This window comes from Xenopus tropicalis, chromosome 10, assembly GCF_000004195.4.
Source record: "Xenopus tropicalis strain Nigerian chromosome 10, UCB_Xtro_10.0, whole genome shotgun sequence".
NCBI classification, from domain to species: domain Eukaryota; kingdom Metazoa; phylum Chordata; class Amphibia; order Anura; family Pipidae; genus Xenopus; species Xenopus tropicalis.
The window spans coordinates 52214267-52239232 of record NC_030686.2 but is presented as its reverse complement, the minus strand read 5'-3'; the positions used below and the strand labels follow the sequence as shown (position 1 = coordinate 52239232).

The 24966-nt window shown below is 52.3% G+C and overlaps 2 protein-coding genes across 3 annotated transcripts in view; one reads left to right on the top strand and one right to left on the bottom strand.

Moving 5' to 3' along the window:
- Window positions 1–3148, bottom strand: part of coil (coilin) — a 23440-nt gene extending 20292 nt beyond the window's left edge. The window contains exon 1 of one of the 2 annotated variants that reach the window (XM_031894069.1): window positions 2789–3148. In XM_031894069.1, coding sequence (XP_031749929.1) covers window positions 2789–3033 — 245 coding nt within the window. In that variant the 5' untranslated portion in view covers window positions 3034–3148. The remainder of the gene's footprint in view (window positions 1–2788) is intronic. The other variant, NM_001011446.1, reaches the window with a different exon arrangement.
- Window positions 3149–3150: 2 nt separating this feature from the next.
- Window positions 3151–24667, top strand: scpep1 (serine carboxypeptidase 1; the record flags this gene model as incomplete). The annotated part of the gene is given in 11 exon segments (NM_001126615.2): window positions 3151–3214; window positions 4263–4399; window positions 7095–7184; window positions 7801–7956; window positions 11879–11953; window positions 12211–12283; window positions 12374–12411; window positions 21626–21754; window positions 23950–24058; window positions 24199–24312; window positions 24529–24667. Coding segments are annotated over 11 exon segments (1109 nt in total), but the record flags the coding sequence as incomplete, so codon positions are not given.
- Between the last annotated feature and the right edge of the window lie 299 nt (window positions 24668–24966).

The following is a 24966-nucleotide window of genomic DNA, read 5'->3' as shown; positions in this document are numbered from 1 at the left end:
TTCCCCCCCAATGATGGATATACTCAGCCATTCCCCTCCCCCAATGATGGATATACTCAGCCATTCCCCCCCCCCAATGATGGATATACTCAGCCATTCCCCTCCCCCCAATGATGGATATACTCAGCCATTCCCCCCCCAATGATGGATATACTCAGCCATTCCCCTCCCCCCAATGATGGATATACTCAGCCATTCCCCCCCCAATGATGGATATACTCAGCCATTCCCTCCCCCAATGATGGATATACTCAGCCATTCCCCCCCCAATGATGGATATACTCAGCCATTCCCCCCCCCCCCCCAATGATGGATATACTCAGCCATTCCCCCCCAATGATGGATATACTCAGCCATTCCCCTCCCCCCAATGATGGATATACTCAGCCATTCCCCCCCCCCAATGATGGATATACTCAGCCATTCCCCTCCCCCCAATGATGGATATACTCAGCCATTCCCCCCCCAATGATGGATATACTCAGCCATTCCCCCCCAATGATGGATATACTCAGCCATTCCCCCCCCCCAATGATGGATATACTCAGCCATTCCCCCCCCCCCCAATGATGGATATACTCAGCCATTCCCCCCCCAATGATGGATATACTCAGCCATTCCCCCCCCCCCAATGATGGATATACTCAGCCATTCCCCCCCCCCCAATGATGGATATACTCAGCCATTCCCCCCCCCCAATGATGGATATACTCAGCCATTCCCCCCCCCCAATGATGGATATACTCAGCCATTCCCCCCCCCAATGATGGATATACTCAGCCATTCCCCCCCCCCAATGATGGATATACTCAGCCATTCCCCCCCCCCAATGATGGATATACTCAGCCATTCCCCCCCCCCAATGATGGATATACTCAGCCATTCCCCCCCCCCAATGATGGATATATCAGCCATTCCCCCCCCCAATGATGGATATACTCAGCCATTCCCCCCCCCCCAATGATGGATATACTCAGCCATTCCCCCCCCCCCAATGATGGATATACTCAGCCATTCCCCCCCCCCAATGATGGATATACTCAGCCATTCCCCCCCCCCCCAATGATGGATATACTCAGCCATTCCCCCCCCAATGATGGATATACTCAGCCATTCCCCCCCCCCAATGATGGATATACTCAGCCATTCCCCCCCCCCCCCCCAATGATGGATATACTCAGCCATTCCCCCCCCCCCAATGATGGATATACTCAGCCATTCCCTCCCCCCCAATGATGGATATACTCAGCCATTCCCCCCCCCAATGATGGATATACTCAGCCATTCCCCCCCCCAATGATGGATATACTCAGCCATTCCCCCCCCCAATGATGGATATACTCAGCCATTCCCCCCCCAATGATGGATATACTCAGCTTCCCCCCCAATGATGGATATACTCAGCCATTCTCCCCCCCCCCCCCAATGATGGATATACTCAGCCATTCCCCCCCCAATGATGGATATACTCAGCCATTCCCCCCCAATGATGGATATACTCAGCCATTCCCCCCCCCAATGATGGATATACTCAGCCATTCTCCCCCCCCCCCCCCCCCCAATGATGGATATACTCAGCCATTCCCCCCAATGATGGAATACTCAGCCATTCCCCCCCCCAATGATGGATATACTCAGCCATTCCCCCCCCCCCCAATGATGATATACTCAGCCATCCCCCCCCCCAATGATGGATATACTCAGCCCATTCCCCCCCCCCAATGATGGATATACTCAGCCATTCCCCCCCCCCCCAATGATGGATATACTCAGCCATTCTCCCCCCCCCCCCCCCAATGATGGATATACTCAGCCCATTCCCCCCAATGATGGATATACTCAGCCATTCCCCCCCAATGATGGATATACTCAGCCATTCCCCCCAATGATGGATATACTCAGCCATTCTCCCCCCCCCCATGGGTACTCAGCCATCCCCCAATGATGGATATACTCAGCCATTCCCCCCAATGATGGATATACTCAGCCATTCCCCCCCCCCCCAATGATGGATATACTCAGCCATTCCCCCCCCCCCAATGATGGATATACTCAGCCATTCCCCCCCCCCAATGATGGATATACTCAGCCATTCCCCCCCCAATGATGGATATACTCAGCCATTCCCCCCCCCCCCAATGATGGATATACTCAGCCATTCCCCCCCCCAATGATGGATATACTCAGCCATTCCCCCCCCCCCAATGATGGATATACTCAGCCATTCCCCCCCCAATGATGGATATACTCAGCCATTCCCCCCCCCAATGATGGATATACTCAGCCATTCCCCCCCCCAATGATGGATATACTCAGCCATTCCCCCCCCAATGATGGATATACTCAGCCATTCCCCCCCCAATGATGGATATACTCAGCCATTCCCCCCCCAATGATGGATATACTCAGCCATTCCCCCCCCCAATGATGGATATACTCAGCCATTCCCCCCCCCAATGATGGATATACTCAGCCATTCCCCCCCCAATGATGGATATACTCAGCCATTCTCCCCCCCCCCCCCCCCCAATGATGGATATACTCAGCCATTCCCCCCCCCAATGATGGATATACTCAGCCATTCCCCCCCCCCAATGATGGATATACTCAGCCATTCCCCCCCCCAATGATGGATATACTCAGCCATTCCCCCCCCCAATGATGGATATACTCAGCCATTCCCCCCCCCCAATGATGGATATACTCAGCCATTCCCCCCCCCAATGATGGATATACTCAGCCATCCCCCCCCAATGATGGATATACTCAGCCATTCCCCCCCCCGTACCTGATGGAGTCATTGTCCCTAATGAGCAGGATGCTCTCCCCCGGCGGCAGCAGACAATCCTCCACATACAGGCTCAGGCCGCCCCCCCGGCCGCCCATGTATCTCTGGCGGATAATACTGGCCAGGTCGGTCACCGCCCGGCACCGCTTCACATCCAGCAGCAGCCACAGCATGGAGCTCTCCGGGAGGGCCGGGGGCGGGTAGTCGAACAGCAGCTTCACTCGCACACAACTGGGCGCCGCCATCTTGCTTGGGGCACAGGCACAGCTCCGGAAATACGTCACACTACCACGGCGGAAGGAAGTGATTGGATGATTCCTCAGTCATGTGAGCATCAGCTGATCAGGGGCACGTGACAGGCCAATGTTACAGGCAAGATGTTGGCGGGGCCTCTAGTTTTACTGGTGCTCATGGGAGCGGCTCAAGGTAAGCTCCTCCCACATACTGTAACTATGGGAGCGACTCAAGGTAAGCTCCTCCCACTGCTGCCATGGGGGGAGAGCAGCCAAGCTGTGACTGCCCCTGTTATTAATGTAGTTCTGCTACCCCCAGACTGCAAGGGGATTGGGCACATACTCACTGCTGCCATGGGGTATATAGTACTGGGTACACCCCTGTCTCTATACATGGGGAGGAGAGCAGCCAAGCTGTGACTGCCCCTGTTATTAATGTAGTTCTGCTACCCCCAGACTGCAAGGGGATGGGGCACATACTCACTGCTGCCATGGGGTATATAGTACTGGGTACACCCCTGTCTCTATACATGGGGAGGAGAGCAGCCAAGCTGTGACTGCCCCTGTTATTAATGTAGTTCTGCTACCCCCAGACTGCAAGGGGATTGGACACATACTCACTGCTGCCATGGGGTATATAGTACTGGGTACACCCCTGTCTCTATACATGGGGAGGAGAGCAGCCAAGCTGTGACTGCCCCTGTTATTAATGTAGTTCTGCTACCCCCAGACTGCAAGGGGATGGGGCACATACTCACTGCTGCCATGGGGTATATAGTACTGGGTACACCCCTGTCTCTATACATGGGGAGGAGAGCAGCCAAGCTGTGACTGCCCCTGTTATTAATGTAGTTCTGCTACCCCCAGACTGCAAGGGGATTGGACACATACTCACTGCTGCCATGGGGTATATAGTACTGGGTACACCCCTGTCTCTATACATGGGGAGGAGAGCAGCCAAGCTGTGACTGCCCCTGTTATTAATGTAGTTCTGCTACCCCCAGACTGCAAGGGGATTGGGCACATACTCACTGCTGCCATGGGGACTGACGGTGGGGGGGGGGGTAGTGTATGTGGGGGCGCTGTACTAAGGGCACTATATTTGAGGCCATGTTTAATTCTACACCTGAATGTTGAGCATTGAAGGTGGAGCTTATTTGAAGACCTCTGGGAAATTCTGATGGGATGGGCGGTACCAGAAGTGTGTTCCTTTATCAACCTTTTCCCCATGTGTGTTGCAGGACTGCCACTAGGGGAGCCCAAGGAGTCCTGGGGGTATGTTGCTGTCAGGGACAAGGCCTACATGTTCTGGTGGTTGTACCAGGCTGAGAGTCCTACCCAAAGCTACACTGAGCTGCCTCTAGTCATGTGGCTGCAGGTAAGCACCGCCCATTTGCTCCTTTTCTGCCAGTTTCCCCCCCCCCCCCCCCCCCTGGCATTCCCAGTACCCAGAGGCACAAACAGCCCCCCAGCCCAATAAATAGTGACTGTCTGTGGCACCTTACAGCCCCCCTGGCATTCCCAGTACCCAGAGGCACAAACAGCCCCCCCAGCCCAATAAATAGTGACTGTCTGTGGCACCTTACAGCCCCCCTGGCATTCCCAGTACCCAGAGGCACAAACAGCCCCCCCCCCCAGCCCAATAAATAGTGACTGTCTGTGGCACCTTACAGCCCCCCCCGGCATTCCCAGTACCCAGAGGCACAAACAGCCCCCCCAGCCCAATAAATAGTGACTGTCTGTGGCACCTTACAGCCCCCCTGGCATTCCCAGTACCCAGAGGCACAAACAGCCCCCCCCCCCAGCCCAATAAATAGTGACTGTCTGTGGCACCTTACAGCCCCCCTGGCATTCCCAGTACCCAGAGGCACAAACAGCCCTCCCAGCCCAATAAATAGTGACTGTCTGTGGCACCTTACAGCCCCCTGGCATTCCCAGTACCAGAGGCACAAACAGCCCCCCCCAGCCCAATAAATAGTGACTGTGGCACCTTACAGCCCCCCCTGGCATTCCCAGTACCCAGAGGCACAAACAGCCCCCCAGCCCAATAAATAGTGACTGTCTGTGGCACCTTACAGCCCCCCTGGCATTCCCAGTACCCAGAGGCACAAACAGCCCCCCCCCCCCAGCCCAATAAATAGTGACTGTCTGTGGCACCTTACAGCCCCCCTGGCATTCCCAGTACCCAGAGGCACAAACAGCCCCCCCCCCAGCCCAATAAATAGTGACTGTCTGTGGCACCTTACAGCCCCCCTGGCATTCCCAGTACCCAGACGCACAAACAGCCCCCCCCCAGCCCAATAAATAGTGACTGTCTGTGGCACCTTACAGCCCCCCCGGCATTCCCAGTACCCAGAGGCACAAACAGCCCCCCCCCCAGCCCAATAAATAGTGACTGTCTGTGGCACCTTACAGCCCCCCTGGCATTCCCAGTACCCAGAGGCACAAACAGCCCCCCCAGCCCAATAAATAGTAACTGTCTGTGGCACCTTACAGCCCCCCTGGCATTCCCAGTACCCAGAGGCACAAACAGCCCCCCCCAGCCCAATAAATAGTGACTGTCTGTGGCACCTTACAGCCCCCCCGGCATTCCCAGTACCCAGAGGCACAAACAGCCCCCCCCCCCAGCCCAATAAATAGTGACTGTCTGTGGCACCTTACAGCCCCCCCGGCATTCCCAGTACCCAGAGGCACAAACAGCCCCCCAGCCCAATAAATAGTGACTGTCTGTGGCACCTTACAGCCCCCCTGGCATTCCCAGTACCCAGAGGCACAAACAGCCCCCCCAGCCCAATAAATAGTGACTGTCTGTGGCACCTTACAGCCCCCCTGGCATTCCCAGTACCCAGAGGCACAAACAGCCCCCCCAGCCCAATAAATAGTGACTGTCTGTGGCACCTTACAGCCCCCCTGGCATTCCCAGTACCCAGAGACACAAACAGCCCCCCCCCCCAGCCCAATAAATAGTGACTGTCTGTGGCACCTTACAGCCCCCCTGGCATTCCCAGTACCCAGAGGCACAAACAGCCCCCCCCAGCCCAATAAATAGTGACTGTCTGTGGCACCTTACAGCCCCCCTGGCATTCCCAGTACCCAGAGGCACAAACAGCCCCCCCCAGCCCAATAAATAGTGACTGTCTGTGGCACCTTACAGCCCCCCTGGCATTCCCAGTACCCAGAGGCACAAACAGCCCCCCCCAGCCCAATAAATAGTGACTGTCTGTGGCACCTTACAGCCCCCCTGGCATTCCCAGTACCCAGAGGCACAAACAGCCCCCCCCCCAGCCCAATAAATAGTGACTGTCTGTGGCACCTTACAGCCCCCCCTGGCATTCCCAGTACCCAGAGGCACAAACAGCCCCCCCAGCCCAATAAATAGTGACTGTCTGTGGCACCTTACAGCCCCCCTGGCATTCCCAGTACCCAGAGGCACAAACAGCCCCCCCCCCCCAGCCCAATAAATAGTGACTGTCTGTGGCACCTTACAGCCCCCCCCGGCATTCCCAGTACCCAGAGGCACAAACAGCCCCCCCAGCCCAATAAATAGTGACTGTCTGTGGCACCTTACAGCCCCCCTGGCATTCCCAGTACCCAGAGGCACAAACAGCCCCCCCAGCCCAATAAATAGTGACTGTCTGTGGCACCTTACAGCCCCCCTGGCATTCCCAGTACCCAGAGGCACAAACAGCCCCCCCCCCCCCAGCCCAATAAATAGTGACTGTCTGTGGCACCTTACAGCCCCCCCGGCATTCCCAGTACCCAGAGGCACAAACAGCCCCCCCAGCCCAATAAATAGTGACTGTCTGTGGCACCTTACAGCCCCCCTGGCATTCCCAGTACCCAGAGGCACAAACAGCCCCCCCAGCCCAATAAATAGTGACTGTCTGTGGCACCTTACAGCCCCCACTTACTGATTCCCTTCCCAGCAGACATTATGTGCAGTTATGCTCTCCCCACTCAGTGAGTGTTACTTGGGGTTCATGCGAGTGCTGACAGTTGGACCCAGGCTGTACAGGTGTGTGTTACAGGATTGGGTCTGTATTGTGAGAGTGAATTATTTTGTTCTATTATAGGGGGGCCCTGGAGCTTCTGGATGTGGATATGGTAACTTTGAAGAGATTGGACCCTACGACACTTTCCTGAGAAGGAGGAACACAACTTGGGTAGGGGAGTGAGCTGAGTTTAGATTTACCGGCCGCTCTGATTTAATTGCAGGGAAATAGCTTAGTTACCCTTTCCCTAGAAATGTGTGATGCTCCGGACATGCCCATGGGCAGTCCCAAGAAGAAACGCTTAGGGTCGAGGTTACTGGCCATATCCCACCCATGAATATTGGGGCCCCATATAATGCATGTTCCGTGTTATTCTCCTCATGGGTAAATAATTGGCCACTGGCAGACATAGTGGCAATAGGCCTCACCCCTGGGATCAACTTTCTCCATACGCTCTCCCACCCCCCAAAGAACTCACAGCTCTTGTTTAACATGGCAGTTGCCAAGAGGAATTATTGGGGCAGGGTGGGTCATGCTGTGCTCTGATGTAGCCAATGGGGAGTATTTCAGAGAGCTGGACAGAGAGGACTTGGCCCAGGCAGGCTGTTGTAGCCTCTCTCTGTAAGCAGAAAATGAGCTAAGCCACATGGGTTCTGTAGGGACAATAGAGTCTCCATATGAAAATGGGGCTCATCCAGAAGAAACACTGTATCTAGCTATGGAGCCGCCCATCCTTGTGTTGGAACACTGCTCTTCTGGAAACTGCTCAATATGTTCTGTATTGCAGATCCAAGCAGTTAACTTACTGTTTGTGGACAACCCAGTGGGGACAGGATTCAGCTATACTACAGACAGTGGGGCATTTGCTAAAGATGTTGCCACAGTTGCTGCAGACATGATGGTTCTCCTAAAACAATTCTTTGGGTCAAAGCCAGAATTTCAGGTAAATAAGAATTTGTGCCTCTGTTGAAATGATCTGTGTACTACTGGGTGAGGGAACATCTGGTGGGATCCCACGTCTCTGTACTACTGTTAGCATGGGGTGAGGGAACATTTGGTGGGATCCCACGTCTCCGTACTACTGTTAGCATGGGGTGAGGGAACATCTGGTGGGATCCCACATCTCCGTACTACTGTTAGCATGGGGTGAGGGAACATTTGGTGGGATCCCACGTCTCCGTACTACTGTTAGCATGGGCTGAGGGAACATCTGGTGGGATCCCACGTCTCTGTACTACTGTTAGCATGGGGTGAGGGAACATTTGGTGGGATCCCACGTCTCCGTACTACTGTTAGCATGGGGTGAGGGAACATCTGGTGGGATCCCACATCTCCGTACTACTGTTAGCATGGGGTGAGGGAACATTTGGTGGGATCCCACGTCTCCGTACTACTGTTAGCATGGGGTGAGGGAACATCTGGTGGGATCCCACATCTCCGTACTACTGTTAGCATGGGGTGAGGGAACATCTGGTGGGATCCCACATCTCCGTACTACTGTTAGCATGGGGTGAGGGAACATCTGGTGGGATCCCACGTCTCCGTACTACTGTTAGCATGGGGTGAGGGAATATCTGGTGGGATCCCACGTCTCCGTACTACTGTTAGCATGTGGGGTGGGAGCATTTGGTGGGATTCCACATCTCCGTACTACTGTTAGCATGGGGTGAGGGAACATCTGGTGGGATCCCACGTCTCCGTACTACTGTTAGCATGGGGTGAGGGAACATCTGGTGGGATCCCACGTCTCCGTACTACTGTTAGCATGTGGGGTGGGAGCATTTGGTGGGATTCCACGTCTCCGTACTACTGTTAGCATGGGGTGAGGGAACATCTGGTGGGATCCTGATCCTCTGCAGGTCTCTATATTACTGTTGGCATGGTGTGAGGAAACATCTGGTGGGATACCATGTCTCCGTACTACTGTTAGCATGTGGTGAGGGAACATCTGGTGGGATCCCACGTCTCCGTAATACTGTTAGCATGGGGTGAGGGAACATCTGGTGGGATCCCACGTCTCCGTACTACTGTTAGCATGAGGTGAGGGAACATTTGGTGGGATCCTGATCCTCTGCAGGTCTCTATATTACTGTTGGCATGGGGTGAGGGAACATATGGTGGGATCCCACGTCTCTGTACTACTGTTAGCATGAGGTGAGGGAACATTTGGTGGGATCCTGATCCTCTGCAGGTCTCTATATTACTGTTGGCATGGGGTGAGGGAACATCTGGTGGGATCCCATGTCCCGTACTACTGTTAGCATGAGGTGTGGGAACATGTGGTGGGATCCTGATCCTCTGCAGGTCTCTATATTACTGTTGGCATGGGGTGAGGGAACATTTGGTGGGATCCTGATCCACGGCAGGTCTCTATATTACTGTTGGCATGGGGTGAGGGAACATCTGGTGGGATCCTGATCCTCTGCAGGTCTCTATATTACTGTTGGCATGGGGTGAGGGAACATCTGGTGGGATCCTGATCCTCTGCAGGTCTCTATATTACTGTTGCCATGGGGTGAGGGTACATTTGGTGGGATCCTGATCCTCTGCAGGTCTCTATATTACTGTTGGCATGGGGTGAGGGAACATCTGGTGGGATCCCATGTCCCGTACTACTGTTAGCATGAGGTGTGGGAACATGTGGTGGGATCCTGATCCTCTGCAGGTCTCTATATTACTGTTGGCATGGGGTGAGGGAACATCTGGTGGGATCCTGATCCTCTGCAGGTCTCTATATTACTGTTGCCATGGGGTGAGGGTACATTTGGTGGGATCCTGATCCTCTGCAGGTCTCTATATTACTGTTGGCATGGGGTGAGGGAACATCTGGTGGGATCCCATGTCCCGTACTACTGTTAGCATGAGGTGTGGGAACATGTGGTGGGATCCTGATCCTCTGCAGGTCTCTATATTACTGTTGGCATGGGGTGAGGGAACATTTGGTGGGATCCTGATCCACGGCAGGTCTCTATATTACTGTTGGCATGGGGTGAGGGAACATCTGGTGGGATCCCATGTCCCGTACTACTGTTAGCATGAGGTGTGGGAACATGTGGTGGGATCCTGATCCTCTGCAGGTCTCTATATTACTGTTGGCATGGGGTGAGGGAACATCTGGTGGGATCCTGATCCTCTGCAGGTCTCTATATTTACTGTTGCCATGGGGTGAGGGTACATTTGGTGGGATCCTGATCCTCTGCAGGTCTCTATATTACTGTTGGCATGGGGTGAGGGAACATCTGGTGGGATCCCATGTCCCGTACTACTGTTAGCATGAGGTGTGGGAACATGTGGTGGGATCCTGATCCTCTGCAGGTCTCTATATTACTGTTGGCATGGGGTGAGGGAACATTTGGTGGGATCCTGATCCTCTGCAGGTCTCTATATTACTGTTGGCATGGGGTGAGGGAACATCTGGTGGGATCCTGATCCTCTGCAGGTCTCTATATTACTGTTGGCATGGGGTGAGGGAACATCTGGTGGGATCCTGATCCTCTGCAGGTCTCTATATTACTGTTGGCATGGGGTGAGGGTACATTTGGTGGGATCCTGATCCTCTGCAGGTCTCTATATTACTGTTGGCATGGGGTGAGGGAACATCTGGTGGGATCCTGATCCTCTGCAGGTCTCTATATTACTGTTGGCATGGGGTGAGGGTACATTTGGTGGGATCCTGATCCTCTGCAGGTCTCTATATTACTGTTGGCATGGGGTGAGGGAACATCTGGTGGGATCCTGATCCACGGCAGGTCTCTATATTACTGTTGGCATGGGGTGAGGGAACATGTGGTGGGATCCTGATCCTCTGCAGGTCTCTATATTACTGTTGGCATGGGGTGAGGGAACATCTGGTGGGATCCTGATCCTCTGCAGGTCTCTATATTACTGTTGGCATGGGGTGAGGGAACATCTGGTGGGATCCTGATCCACGGCAGGTCTCTATATTACTGTTGGCATGGGGTGAGGGAACATGTGGTGGGATCCTGATCCTCTGCAGGTCTCTATATTACTGTTGGCATGGGGTGAGGGAACATTTGGTGGGATCCTGATCCTCTGCAGGTCTCTATATTACTGTTGGCATGGGGTGAGGGAACATCTGGTGGGATCCTGATCCTCTGCAGGTCTCTATATTACTGTTGGCATGGGGTGAGGGAACATCTGGTGGGATCCTGATCCTCTGCAGGTCTCTATATTACTGTTGGCATGGGGTGAGGGTACATTTGGTGGGATCCTGATCCTCTGCAGGTCTCTATATTACTGTTGGCATGGGGTGAGGGAACATTTGGTGGGATCCTGATCCTCTGCAGGTCTCTATATTACTGTTGGCATGGGGTGAGGGTACATTTGGTGGGATCCTGATCCTCTGCAGGTCTCTATATTACTGTTGGCATGGGGTGAGGGAACATCTGGTGGGATCCTGATCCACGGCAGGTCTCTATATTACTGTTGGCATGGGGTGAGGGAACATGTGGTGGGATCCTGATCCTCTGCAGGTCTCTATATTACTGTTGGCATGGGGTGAGGGAACATCTGGTGGGATCCTGATCCTCTGCAGGTCTCTATATTACTGTTGGCATGGGGTGAGGGAACATCTGGTGGGATCCTGATCCACGGCAGGTCTCTATATTACTGTTGGCATGGGGTGAGGGAACATGTGGTGGGATCCTGATCCTCTGCAGGTCTCTATATTACTGTTGGCATGGGGTGAGGGAACATCTGGTGGAATCCTGATCCTCTGCAGGTCTCTTACTAGAAGTAGGAAACATATGGTGGGTTCCCTAGCCTCTGCATGACTTTCCCTGATGAACAAAGACTTAGGCACGGGTATTTGCACATTTACAGTTCTGTTTCTTGTTCTCTTCTAGGAAACACCATTCTACATTTTCTCAGAGTCATACGGGGGTAAAATGGCAGCCGCCATCGGCTTGGCTCTCTATAAGGTAGGCTTATTGAATTCCAGGTTGGGGCTCTTGTATCCTGTATGCTGTTGATCTTATAATGTTTCTGAGATCTGGTCAGACTTGCACCCCATTGGGCAATGAGAGGATCCAGTAGAGCGTATATGAGTGGGCGCTAGGTTGAATGCTGTATTTGTGACAGAAGGATACACGCAAGTCCATCTACTCCATTTGTGCTTCACTCGGGCGCCTGAAGTTTAGACATTGGTTTCTCAGTGGATTTTCTTTTCCCTTTTTAGGAAATAAAGGCGGGCAGCATAAAGTGCCAGCTTGGGGGCGTGGCTCTGGGTGATTCCTGGATCTCCCCTGTAGGTACGGAACGGGGGGCTGCAGCAGCTGCTTTTGTGTTTATAGAATCAGTCGTTTATTGGTCACTTGATCCCCCTGTTTGTCTCATTCCAGACTCGGTGCTAAGCTGGGGTCCCTATCTCTACAGTATTGTAAGTAACATTGTGGGTCAGAACCAAATGGCAAGTTCAGCTCTGTAGGGAAAAGATGATACTGATGGGGCACCTACGTTGTGGCACATACCATGCACAGTATTGTATAGAATTTATTTAGTATTGATATATCATCACATTAAAATCAAATTAAAAACTTGGCTGGCCAGCCTACCTCATTCACAACCACATATAGTTACATCCATATAAAACCGTAAATGCACTGTATTAGATTGTTTAAAAACACAAAAAACCTTATTTCAAAAACCTTAAATAGCAAGAAAAAGGAGAATAAAACAAACAGTCACTAAAATTGAATATTCCTCTTAAAGAGAGAGGTATTGTGTTCTCTCTGCAGGTTCCACTTCAATTATCCTGGTGGGGGTCGGTGAGAGGGAAAAGTTCATCATTTGCAGAGTTAATTCCCTTTATATATTCAAGCAGGATTTATATATAGACCAGTGTCTCGTATAAGTGTCCGTGCTGCTGTATATGGCGCAATATTACCCCAGTCTTTAGTGGCCAATATAGTCGCACAAGTTAGTGAATTCATTGATGTTACATATATGATTGTTCTCCACCACTGCAGGGTAATTTTACTTCCAGCCTACACCAACGACTACTATGGGGCGTCCCCCAGTCGTTATATCCGTGTAGCATCCATTTTATAAAGGATGAAAAACAGAACAACGTGACCCAGCTTTAGGGTGTTCTTTGCAGCACTCGCTTAGACTTCCCCGCTTGCTGTCACTCGCATTAATGGCCGCCTCCACCTGTTCACTTGCTCCCCCCTGCGACACTTCACCTCCTCTCTCCTTCATCCAAGATGGCGCACCTTGTTAGTATCACGTGCGTTCCGCAGTGGAAATCCATAGCATTTTCTCCTTCTCAAGCAATAAATAACTATAATGTGGTTAAATTAATTACGCGTTTCACTCAGTTATGAGCTTCCTCAGGCTTTTTCCAATCAATTTATTTTACAGTCTCTCTTTCAACACAACCTATATATGCTCCCCTCTATTCTCTTATTGGTTTAACCCATCATGTGAGGTGGTGCACCATATCCTGTACCATTAACCCTCTATCTGCATTTTAAAAAAGGAGCCAATTCTACAGCTACATTTAACCCATAGGGATATGTCGTTTGCCACTCAAATATAATTTTTTGTTCTAATTTGAGCAATAAATTGTTAACACCCCCCCCCAATTTCATAACTTTGTTAGAAATACCCTTTATAACAGTAATTTCCCCCCCTGAACCTCTGTATAATATACAGCATAAGAATTGGCTTCTTATTTTGGAGCATAGCTAATGATTCCTTTATAGCCCCTCTATGTTCACCTACTCTCACAGTAAGGGATCTCACCGTTTTACCAATATAAATGACATGAACATCTCATACCATATATCACAGAGCATGATTTACAATTGTAAAATGTATCTATTTTATACTCTCCACCCCCAAAATTCATTTTATTTCCTCTCTGTACATATTTACAATTTACGCAGTTATTACACTTAAACATCCCTGTTAAAGGAGACAATCTCTGCAAAAAATCTTTCTCTCTATGATTTTGTTTACTCTCTCTTAATCTTGATGGCGCTAACATCCCTTTCAAATTGCTAGCCGCCTGAATACCACCTTGGGTTTATCCACTATAAAGGGGCGCCAATTCTTTATCTTGTTTTAGTATCTCCCAATTTTTCTTTATTAGTTTTTTGATTTTATAACTATCAGCACTAAAATCCAAAACAATTGGAACAGTCCATTTATTTCTTTCTATTTTACTCCCATGATTAGATTCCTTTACCTTAAGTAATTGTGCCCTATCTCTTGCCCCTGCTCTATCTGTTGCCCTCTGTACACCTTGCTCTGGATAGCCTCTCTCTTTTAATCTCTCAACCAACACTTGGGACTGGTTTATATAATCACTGTCCCTTGAGCAGTTCCTCCTGACCCTAAGGGCTCTGGCACACGGGGGAGATTAGTCGCCCGCGATTAACTCCCTGTTCGCGGGCGACTAATCTCCCCGAGTTGCCTACCCCTGCCATCCCACCGGCGAACATGTAAGTCGCCGGCGGGATGGCAGACGCGGCGGGGCAATTTCAGGGAATCGCCGAAAAAGACTTGCGAGTCTTTTTCAGCGATTTGCGTGAAATCGCGCCGCCGCGTCTGCCATCCCGCCGGCGACTTACATGTTCGCCGGTAACTAATCTCCCCCGTGTGCCAGAGCCCTAAGTTCCTGACCAAGCGGCATGTTATCCAACCATGGTCAGTGGTGACGGCTCCCATAATTTATATATGAGTTGGCATCCACCTCTTTGAAATAAGTAGCTGTGACTGATTGTCAACCACATCGATTTTTAAATCAAGAAAAAATGTGTAGTCTCAGCACTGAATTCCATACAGAATTTTAAATGGGGGGGAGGAGTCATTAAAGGACAAGGCAACGCAAAATATAATTTTTTGCCTAATAAAAGAAACCAAAATTCTAAGCAGCTTTGCAATATACATTTATTGCAAGTTTGTAATGGTTTTTGAGTTATTTGTATATATAATTGCTATTAGAAGCAGTGTTTGCCTGTGCTTTCTATTCTCTGCCCTGGTGGCTCAGACTGTTGAAACACTGTAACACAAGGCAGCAGCCTGACAGACCTGACTCGCTGGGGGAGACTGACCCCTGAAACAGTGTAACACAGGGCAGCAGCCTGACAGACCTGACTCGCTGGGGGAGACTGACCCCTGAAACAGTGTAACACAGGGCAGCAGCCTGACAGACCTGACTCGCTGGGGGAGACCGACCCCTGAAACACTGTAACACAAGGCAGCAGCCTGACAGACCTGACTCACTGGGGGAGACTGACCCCTGAAACAGTGTAACACAGGGCAGCAGCCTGACAGACCTGACTCGCTGGGGGAGACTGACCCCTGAAACACTGTAACACAAGGCAGCAGCCTGACAGACCTGACTCGCTGGGGGAGACCGACCCCTGAAACACTGTAACACAAGGCAAGCAGCCTGACAGACCTGACTCACTGGGGGAGACTGACCCCTGAAACAGTGTAACACAGGGCAGCAGCCTGACAGACCTGACTCGCTGGGGGAGACTGACCCCTGAAACACTGTAACACAAGGCAGCAGCCTGACAGACCTGACTCGCTGGGGGAGACTGACCCCTGAAACACTGTAACACAAGGCAGCAGCCTGACAGACCTGACTCACTGGGGGAGACTGACCCCTGAAACAGTGTAACACAGGGCAGCAGCCTGACAGACCTGACTCACTGGGGGAGACTGACCCCTGAAACAGTGTAACACAGGGCAGCAGCCTGACAGACCTGACTCGCTGGGGGAGACTGACCCCTGAAACAGTGTAACACAAGGCAGCAGCCTGACAGACCTGACTCGCTGGGGGAGACTGACCCCTGAAACACTGTAACACAAGGCAGCAGCCTGACAGACCTGACTCACTGGGGGAGACTGACCCCTGAAACAGTGTAACACAGGGCAGCAGCCTGACAGACCTGACTCACTGGGGGAGACTGACCCCTGAAACAGTGTAACACAGGGCAGCAGCCTGACAGACCTGACTCGCTGGGGGAGACTGACCCCTGAAACAGTGTAACACAAGGCAGCAGCCTGACAGACCTGACTCGCTGGGGGAGACTGACCCCTGAAACACTGTAACACAAGGCAGCAGCCTGACAGACCTGACTCGCTGGGGGAGACTGACCCCTGAAACAGTGTAACACAAGGCAGCAGCCTGACAGACCTGACTCGCTGGGGGAGACTGACCCCTGAAACAGTGTAACACAAGGCAGCAGCCTGACAGACCTGACTCGCTGGGGGAGACTGACCCCTGAAACAGTGTAACACAAGGCAGCAGCCTGACAGACCTGACTCGCTGGGGGAGACTGACCCCTGAAACACTGTAACACAAGGCAGCAGCCTGACAGACCTGACTCGCTGGGGGAGACTGACCCCTGAAACACTGTAACACAAGGCAGCAGCCTGACAGACCTGACTCACTGGGGGAGACTGACCCCTGAAACAGTGTAACACAGGGCAGCAGCCTGACAGACCTGACTCACTGGGGGAGACTGACCCCTGAAACAGTGTAACACAAGGCAGCAGCCTGACAGACCTGACTCGCTGGGGAGACTGACCCCTGAAACACTGTAACACAGGGCAGCAGCCTGACAGACCTGACTCGCTGGGGGAGACTGACCCCTGAAACACTGTAACACAAGGCAGCAGCCTGACAGACCTGACTCACTGGGGGAGACTGACCCCTGAAACACTGTAACACAAGGCAGCAGCCTGACAGACCTGACTCGCTGGGGGAGACCGACCCCTGAAACACTGTAACACAAGGCAGCAGCCTGACAGACCTGACTCACTGGGGGAGACTGACCCATGAAACAGTGTAACACAGGGCAGCAGCCTGACAGACCTGACTCACTGGGGGAGACTGACCCCTGAAACACTGTAACACAAGGCAGCAGCCTGACAGACCTGACTCGCTGGGGGAGACTGACCCCTGAAACACTGTAACACAAGGCAGCAGCCTGACAGACCTGACTCACTGGGGGAGACTGACCCCTGAAACAGTGTAACACAGGGCAGCAGCCTGACAGACCTGACTCACTGGGGGAGACTGACCCCTGAAACAGTGTAACACAGGGCAGCAGCCTGACAGACCTGTATTGCTGGGGGAGACTGACCCCTGAAACAGTGTAACACAGGGCAGCAGCCTGACAGACCTGACTCGCTGGGGGAGACTGACCCCTGAAACAGTGTAACACAGGGCAGCAGCCTGACAGACCTGTATTGCTGGGGGAGACTGACCCCTGAAACAGTGTAACACAAGGCAGCAGCCTGACAGACCTGTATTGCTGGGGGAGACTGACCCCTGAAACACTGTAACACAGGGCAGCAGCCTGACAGACCTGACTCGCTGGGGGAGACTGACCCCTGAAACACTGTAACACAAGGCAGCAGCCTGACAGACCTGACTCGCTGGGGGAGACTGACCCCTGAAACACTGTAACACAAGGCAGCAGCCTGACAGACCTGTATTGCTGGGGGAGACTGACCCCTGAAACAGTGTAACACAAGGCAGCAGCCTGACAGACCTGACTCGCTGGGGGAGACTGACCCCTGAAACAGTTGTAACACAAGGCAGCAGCCTGACAGACCTGACTCGCTGGGGGAGACTGACCCCTGAAACAGTGTAACACAAGGCAGCAGCCTGACAGACCTGACTCGCTGGGGGAGACTGACCCCTGAAACACTGTAACACAAGGCAGCAGCCTGACAGACCTGACTCACTGGGGGAGACTGACCCCTGAAACAGTGTAACACAGGGCAGCAGCCTGACAGACCTGACTCACTGGGGGAGACTGACCCCTGAAACAGTGTAACACAAGGCAGCAGCCTGACAGACCTGACTCGCTGGGGGAGACTGACCCCTGAAACACTGTAACACAGGGCAGCAGCCTGACAGACCTGACTCGCTGGGGGAGACTGACCCCTGAAACAGTGTAACACAGGGCAGCAGCCTGACAGACCTGACTCGCTGGGGGAGACTGACCCCTGAAACAGTGTAACACAAGGCAGCAGCCTGACAGACCTGACTCGCTGGGGGAGACTGACCCCTGAAACAGTGTAACACAAGGCAGCAGCCTGACAGACCTGACTCGCTGGGGGAGACTGACCCCTGAAACACTGTAACACAAGGCAGCAGCCTGACAGACCTGACTCGCTGGGGGAGACTGACCCCTGAAACAGTGTAACACAAGGCAGCAGCCTGACAGACCTGACTCGCTGGGGGAGACTGACCCCTGAAACAGTGTAACACAGGGCAGCAGCCTGACAGACCTGACTCACTGGGGGAGACTGACCCCTGAAACAGTGTAACACAGGGCAGCAGCCTGACAGACCTGACTCACTGGGGGAGACTGACCCCTGAAACAGTGTAACACAGGGCAGCAGCCTGACAGACCTGACTCGCTGGGGGAGACTGACCCCTGAAACAGTGTAACACAAGGCAGCAGCCTGACAGACCTGACTCACTGGGGGAGACTGACCCCTGAAACAGTGTAACACAGGGCAGCAGCCTGACAGACCTGACTCGCTGGGGGAGACTGACCCCTGAAACAGTGTAACACAGGGCAGCAGCCTGACAGACCTGACTCGCTGGGGGAGACTGACCCCTGAAACAGTGTAACACAAGGCAGCAGCCTGACAGACCTGACTCACTGGGGGAGACTGACCCCTGAAACAGTGTAACACAGGGCAGCAGCCTGACAGACCTGACTCGCTGGGGGAGACTGACCCCTGAAACAGTGTAACACAGGGCAGCAGCCTGACAGACCTGACTCGCTGGGGGAGACTGACCCCTGAAACAGTGTAACACAAGGCAGCAGCCTGACAGACCTGACTCGCTGGGGAGACTGACCCCTGAAACAGTGTAACACAGGGCAGCAGCCTGACAGACCTGTATTGCTGGGGGAGACTGACCCCTGAAACACTGTAACACAAGGCAGCAGCCTGACAGACCTGTATTGCTGGGGGAGACTGACCCCTGAAACAGTGTAACACAAGGCAGCAGCCTGACAGACCTGTATTGCTGGGGGAGACTGACCCCTGAAACACTGTAACACAAGGCAGCAGCCTGACAGACCTGTATTGCTGGGGGAGACTGACCCCTGAAACAGTGTAACACAAGGCAGCAGCCTGACAGACCTGACTCGCTGGGGGAGACTGACCCCTGAAACAGTGTAACACAGGGCAGCAGCCTGACAGACCTGACTCGCTGGGGGAGACTGACCCCTGAAACAGTGTAACACAAGGCAGCAGCCTGACAGACCTGACTCACTGGGGGAGACTGACCCCTGAAACACTGTAACACAAGGCAGCAGCCTGACAGACCTGACTCACTGGGGGAGACTGACCCATGAAACAGTGTAACACAAGGCAGCAGCCTGACAGACCTGACTCACTGGGGGAGACTGACCCCTGAAACAGTGTAACACAGGGCAGCAGCCTGACAGACCTGACTCGCTGGGGGAGACTGACCCCTGAAACAGTGTAACACAAGGCAGCAGCCTGACAGACCTGTATTGCTGGGGGAGACTGACCCCTGAAACACTGTAACACAAGGCAGCAGCCTGACAGACCTGACTCACTGGGGGAGACTGACCCCTGAAACAGTGTAACACAGGGCAGCAGCCTGACAGACCTGACTCGCTGGGGGAGACTGACCCCTGAAACAGTGTAACACAAGGCAGCAGCCTGACAGACTTGACTCGCTGGAGGAGACTGACCCCTGAAACACTGTAACACAGGGCAGCAGCCTGACAGACCTGACTCGCTGGGGGAGACTGACCCCTGAAACAGTGTAACACAAGGCAGCAGCCTGACAGACCTGACTCACTGGGGGAGACTGACCCCTGAAACAGTGTAACACAGGGCAGCAGCCTGACAGACCTGACTCGCTGGGGGAGACTGACCCCTGAAACAGTGTAACACAGGGCAGCAGCCTGACAGACCTGACTCGCTGGGGGAGACTGACCCCTGAAACAGTTGTAACACAGGGCAGCAGCCTGACAGACCTGACTCGCTGGGGGAGACTGACCCCTGAAACACTGTAACACAAGGCAGCAGCCTGACAGACCTGACTCGCTGGGGGAGACTGACCCCTGAAACAGTGTAACACAGGGCAGCAGCCTGACAGACCTGACTCGCTGGGGGAGACTGACCCCTGAAACAGTGTAACACAGGGCAGCAGCCTGACAGACCTGACTCGCTGGGGGAGACTGACCCCTGAAACACTGTAACACAGGGCAGCAGCCTGACAGACCTGACTCGCTGGGGGAGACTGACCCCTGAAACACTGTAACACAAGGCAGCAGCCTGACAGACCTGACTCGCTGGGGGAGACTGACCCCTGAAACAGTGTAACACAGGGCAGCAGCCTGACAGACCTGACTCGCTGGGGGAGACTGACCCCTGAAACAGTGTAACACAGGGCAGCAGCCTGACAGACCTGACTCGCTGGGGGAGACTGACCCCTGAAACACTGTAACACAAGGCAGCAGCCTGACAGACCTGTATTGCTGGAGAAGCAAGACCTTTGCAACATTGTTTAAAATGTAACAACCAGGAGTTCAGCAAATGCTGCGTTCAATAGCAATTACATTTACAAACTATTGAGGTACATTTCCTGAAGAAAATGTTAGTGGTGCTTGCCGTGGCAAAACTCGTGCCCCAATATTACAATGTTTCCTTCAGTTCAGTTAATTGCCCCCTGTTGGGGCAATTAACCGCCCACCCCTCAGAAAAGTGATAGCACCCCATTCCCGAATAAGCCACACAGTTTGACACATCATTCATGGGTCTACGACAAACTAGTTATTTGCCAAAATCCCCATTATAAGTCAATTGGGCAAATTTGTGGACCTCTCTTGCCCCGGGGGTAAAACCTATACCCTTGTGCGGGGTATCTTCTGACACAGGTTGCAAACCTCTTCAAATGTGGTAAATTTCACGTTTCTAAAAAATTCCCTCTCTGCGCTACAATCCATCAAAGTTGGCCTCAATGTTAAGTCAATGGGATTTTTGGCCCGGTTAATTGCCCTCTGCGGGGGCAATTAACCGCCCACTCCTTAGAAAAGTCATAGCACCCCATTCCCAAATAGGCTGCACGATTTGACACGCGCCGAGCTTTTGTACGGAAGAAGAAAAATAAGCCTGTGAGATAACAGTAGTGATGCTTTGCTTCGCAAGCCCCACTAATAACGTTTAAAGCGCTACAAACGGGGGCAAACGGGGTACCCATCGCAGTAGCGCATATCTGTTTATAATTTCCTTCAAATTCAAAATAATTGTGATTAATTATAAATTCCATACACACACCTAAAAAATATCTTTGATTCCAAGGTAATTCATTATCTTTCTCCAAATAATATAGTGATGCATACACCCCACCTTCATATAAGGAATTAATATCACATGTTACCATATAAAAATTATTTTCCCACTTAAATTCATTTAACCGTGACAATACCTCCATGGTATCTCCCACGATGCACAGTGTGCCAGCCAGAACTTGGTACCAATGTGCCCTTATCTTTCTATAAAGCAATAGTAGTAATAATGCAGGGAATGGTGGGGGGAATTGCCCCAGTAAATGTGCCCCTTGCCTCTAGTCATTGCTGGATGAAGAAGGATTACAAGAAGTCCAGGGTTCTGCTAATGAGGTCCAAGAAGCCCTAAAGAGTGGGCAATATGTGAAGGCCACAGACCTCTGGAGTCAGACTGAGGACATCATAGAGCAGGTATGGGTTCCTCCTATTCCCTTTCTTTATGCCCCTTATGGCTGCCACCCTCTCCTGCTTGGGGGGTCCCAGAGGGCTGGGAATTATCTATATTAATGCACTGTGTCATGAATGAAGTGAGTTCTACGTCTGGAAAATAGCTTGTTATATAGGAAGCGCCTCTATATCAAGCAAGGTTCTGTACCCAAAGGTATAAGGATTGGGGTGCCCTTAACTTTCAGGCTCTCAACTGTGTATCTTGCTCTGTTGGAGGGGCCTGAAGTAGTGACTGGTGGGGGGTACCCTGAAGGTCAATAATGGCTTGATGTGGGGTGAGTGCTTATTTCTACCCACTGTACCCCTTGAACTAATACAGGGGGTACAGTTAGGGGGGATTTGGGGTGAGTGCTTATTTGTGCCCTGGGTACCCCTGGAACTATAGCAGGGTGACTGTTACCCCAATGTTTCTATATATCTGTAACCTTGTTATGGGCTAAGGGGGCCCAGCCTGAAGGCCAGTTAGGGGGGGATTTGGGGTGAGTGCTTATTTGTGCCCTGGGTACCCCTGGAACTATAGCAGGGTGACTGTTACCCCAATGTTTCTATATATCTGTAACCTTATTATGGGCTAAGGGGGCCCAGCCTGAAGGCCAGTTAGGGGGGGATTTGGGGTGAGTGCTTATTTGTGCCCTGGGTACCCCTGGAACTATAGCGGGGTGACTGTTACCCCAATGTTTCTATATATCTGTAACCTTGTTATGGGCTAAGGGGCCCAGCCTGAAGGCCAGTTAGGGGGGATTTGGGGTGAGTGCTTATTTGTGCCCTGGGTACCCCTGGAACTATAGCGGGGTGACTGTTACCCCAATGTTTCTATATATCTGTAACCTTGTTATGGGCTAAGGGGGCCCAGCCTGAAGGCCAGTTAGGGGGGGATTTGGGGTGAGTGCTTATTTGTGCCCTGGGTACCCCTGGAACTATAGCAGGGTGACTGTTACCCCAATGTTTCTATATATCTGTAACCTTGTTATGGGCTAAGGGGGGCCAGCCTGAAGGCCAGTTAGGGGGGGATTTGGGGTGAGTGCTTATTTGTGCCCTGGGTACCCCTGGAACTATAGCGGGGTGACTGTTACCCCAATGTTTCTATATATCTGTAACCTTGTTATGGGCTAAGGGGGCCCAGCCTGAAGGCCAGTTAGGGGGGATTTGGGGTGAGTGCTTATTTGTGCCCTGGGTACCCCTGGAACTATAGCAGGGTGACTGTTACCCCAATGTTTCTATATATCTGTAACCTTGTTATGGGCTAAGGGGGGCCAGCCTGAAGGCCAGTTAGGGGGGGATTTGGGGTGAGTGCTTATTTGTGCCCTGGGTACCCCTGGAACTATAGCGGGGTGACTGTTACCCCAATGTTTCTATATATCTGTAACCTTGTTATAGGCTAAGGGGGCCCAGCCTGAAGGCCAGTTAGGGGGGGATTTGGGGTGAGTGCTTATTTGTGCCCTGGGTACCCCTGGAACTATAGCGGGGTGACTGTTACCCCAATGTTTCTATATATCTGTAACCTTGTTATGGGCTAAGGGGGCCCAGCCTGAAGGCCAGTTAGGGGGGGATTTGGGGTGAGTGCTTATTTGTGCCCTGGGTACCCCTGGAACTATAGCGGGGTGACTGTTACCCCAATGTTTCTATATATCTGTAACCTTGTTATGGGCTAAGGGGGCCCAGCCTGAAGGCCAGTTAGGGGGGATTTGGGGTGAGTGCTTATTTGTGCCCTGGGTACCCCTGGAACTATAGCAGGGTGACTGTTACCCCAATGTTTCTATATATGGGGTTGACCAGAGTATGATGGCACTGTTGGAATAATTAGGGTTAGGCAGGGTCGGACTGGGCCGCCGGGACACCGGGAAAAATCCCGGTGGGCCCCGGCCCTAGTGGGCCCCAGCGGCCCAGTCCGACCCTTGCCGGCGCTCCCCCCTACTGACTGTTCCTCCCCGACGCGTTCAATTTATACGCGCTCGGGGAGGACGTCAGGCAGGGGCCCTGCGGGGGGGTTAGGGGGGCCCCGGGGGGGGGTTAGGGGACGCGGCTGGGGCACTTGCAGGGCCCCTGGGGCGGGAGCCCTGGTGGGCTCTGCACCCCCCAGTCCGACCCTGGGGTTAGGGTGAGGTTTTGCCTCCGAGCCATAAGTCTGCCTGAAATACTTTGTTGTTTCTGTATTACAGAACACAGATGGAGTCAATTTTTATAATATTTTAACCAAAGACTCGACATTTGCTGGAAAAACAGAGAACAGAAAACAGAGAAGCCTGGAATTAGGGAATGTGTTACTGGGTAAGAGATAAAAGTGCAGTCATTAGGGATGGAGGGAATTGATTGGCTGGCTGGGAAGCAGTGTCTGTTCACTCTTACCCAATGGAATCGCTCCCTGTGGCTGGACAATAGAGCAATAATGAATGGTGTGTCCTGTGTAGGCAAGTTGTACCAGCGCCACCTGCTGCCGCTCCAGAGGAATGACCTGAGTGCGCTCATGAATGGGCCCATTAGGAAGAAGCTGAAGATTATTCCTGACTTTGTGACTTGGGGAGGTAGGTACAAAGTGAGCACAAGCAGTGGGCATCCAGGGAAGCTGCCAGTCCTGTCAGTGGGTGGGGATTAGGGGAATGATTATTGGGTAATGGTTTAGGGTTGGGGTGCCAGGGGTATTTAGATGTTCTCAGGGTTTAGGGAAATTCTGTTTTGTTGCATTAGGGTTTCTCTCTGTAAAGGAATCTATTAGCGGAACATTATTCCTATTCCCCCAGGACAGGCTTCTGATGTCTTTGCCAACATGGCGGCTGATTTTATGAAGCCGGTGATAGATATTGTGGATGAGCTGCTAGAGGCCAATGTCAACGTCACTGTGTACAACGGGCAGCTGGACCTCATAGTGGACACTGTGGGTGAGTGACCAATCACGATGGCTGATTAGTACAAACCGGATTCCAGAAAAGTTGGGACACTAAACAAATTGTGAATAAAAACTGAATGCAATGATGTGGAGGCGCCAACTTCTAATATTTTATTCAGAATAGAACATAAATCACAGAACAAAAGTTTAAACTGAGAAAATGTACCATTTTAAGGGAAAAATATGTTGATTCAGAATTTCATGGTGTCAACAAATCCCAAAAAAGTTGGGACAAGGCCATTTTCACCCCTGTGTGGCACCTCCCCTTCTTCTTACAACTCTCACTGTGTGG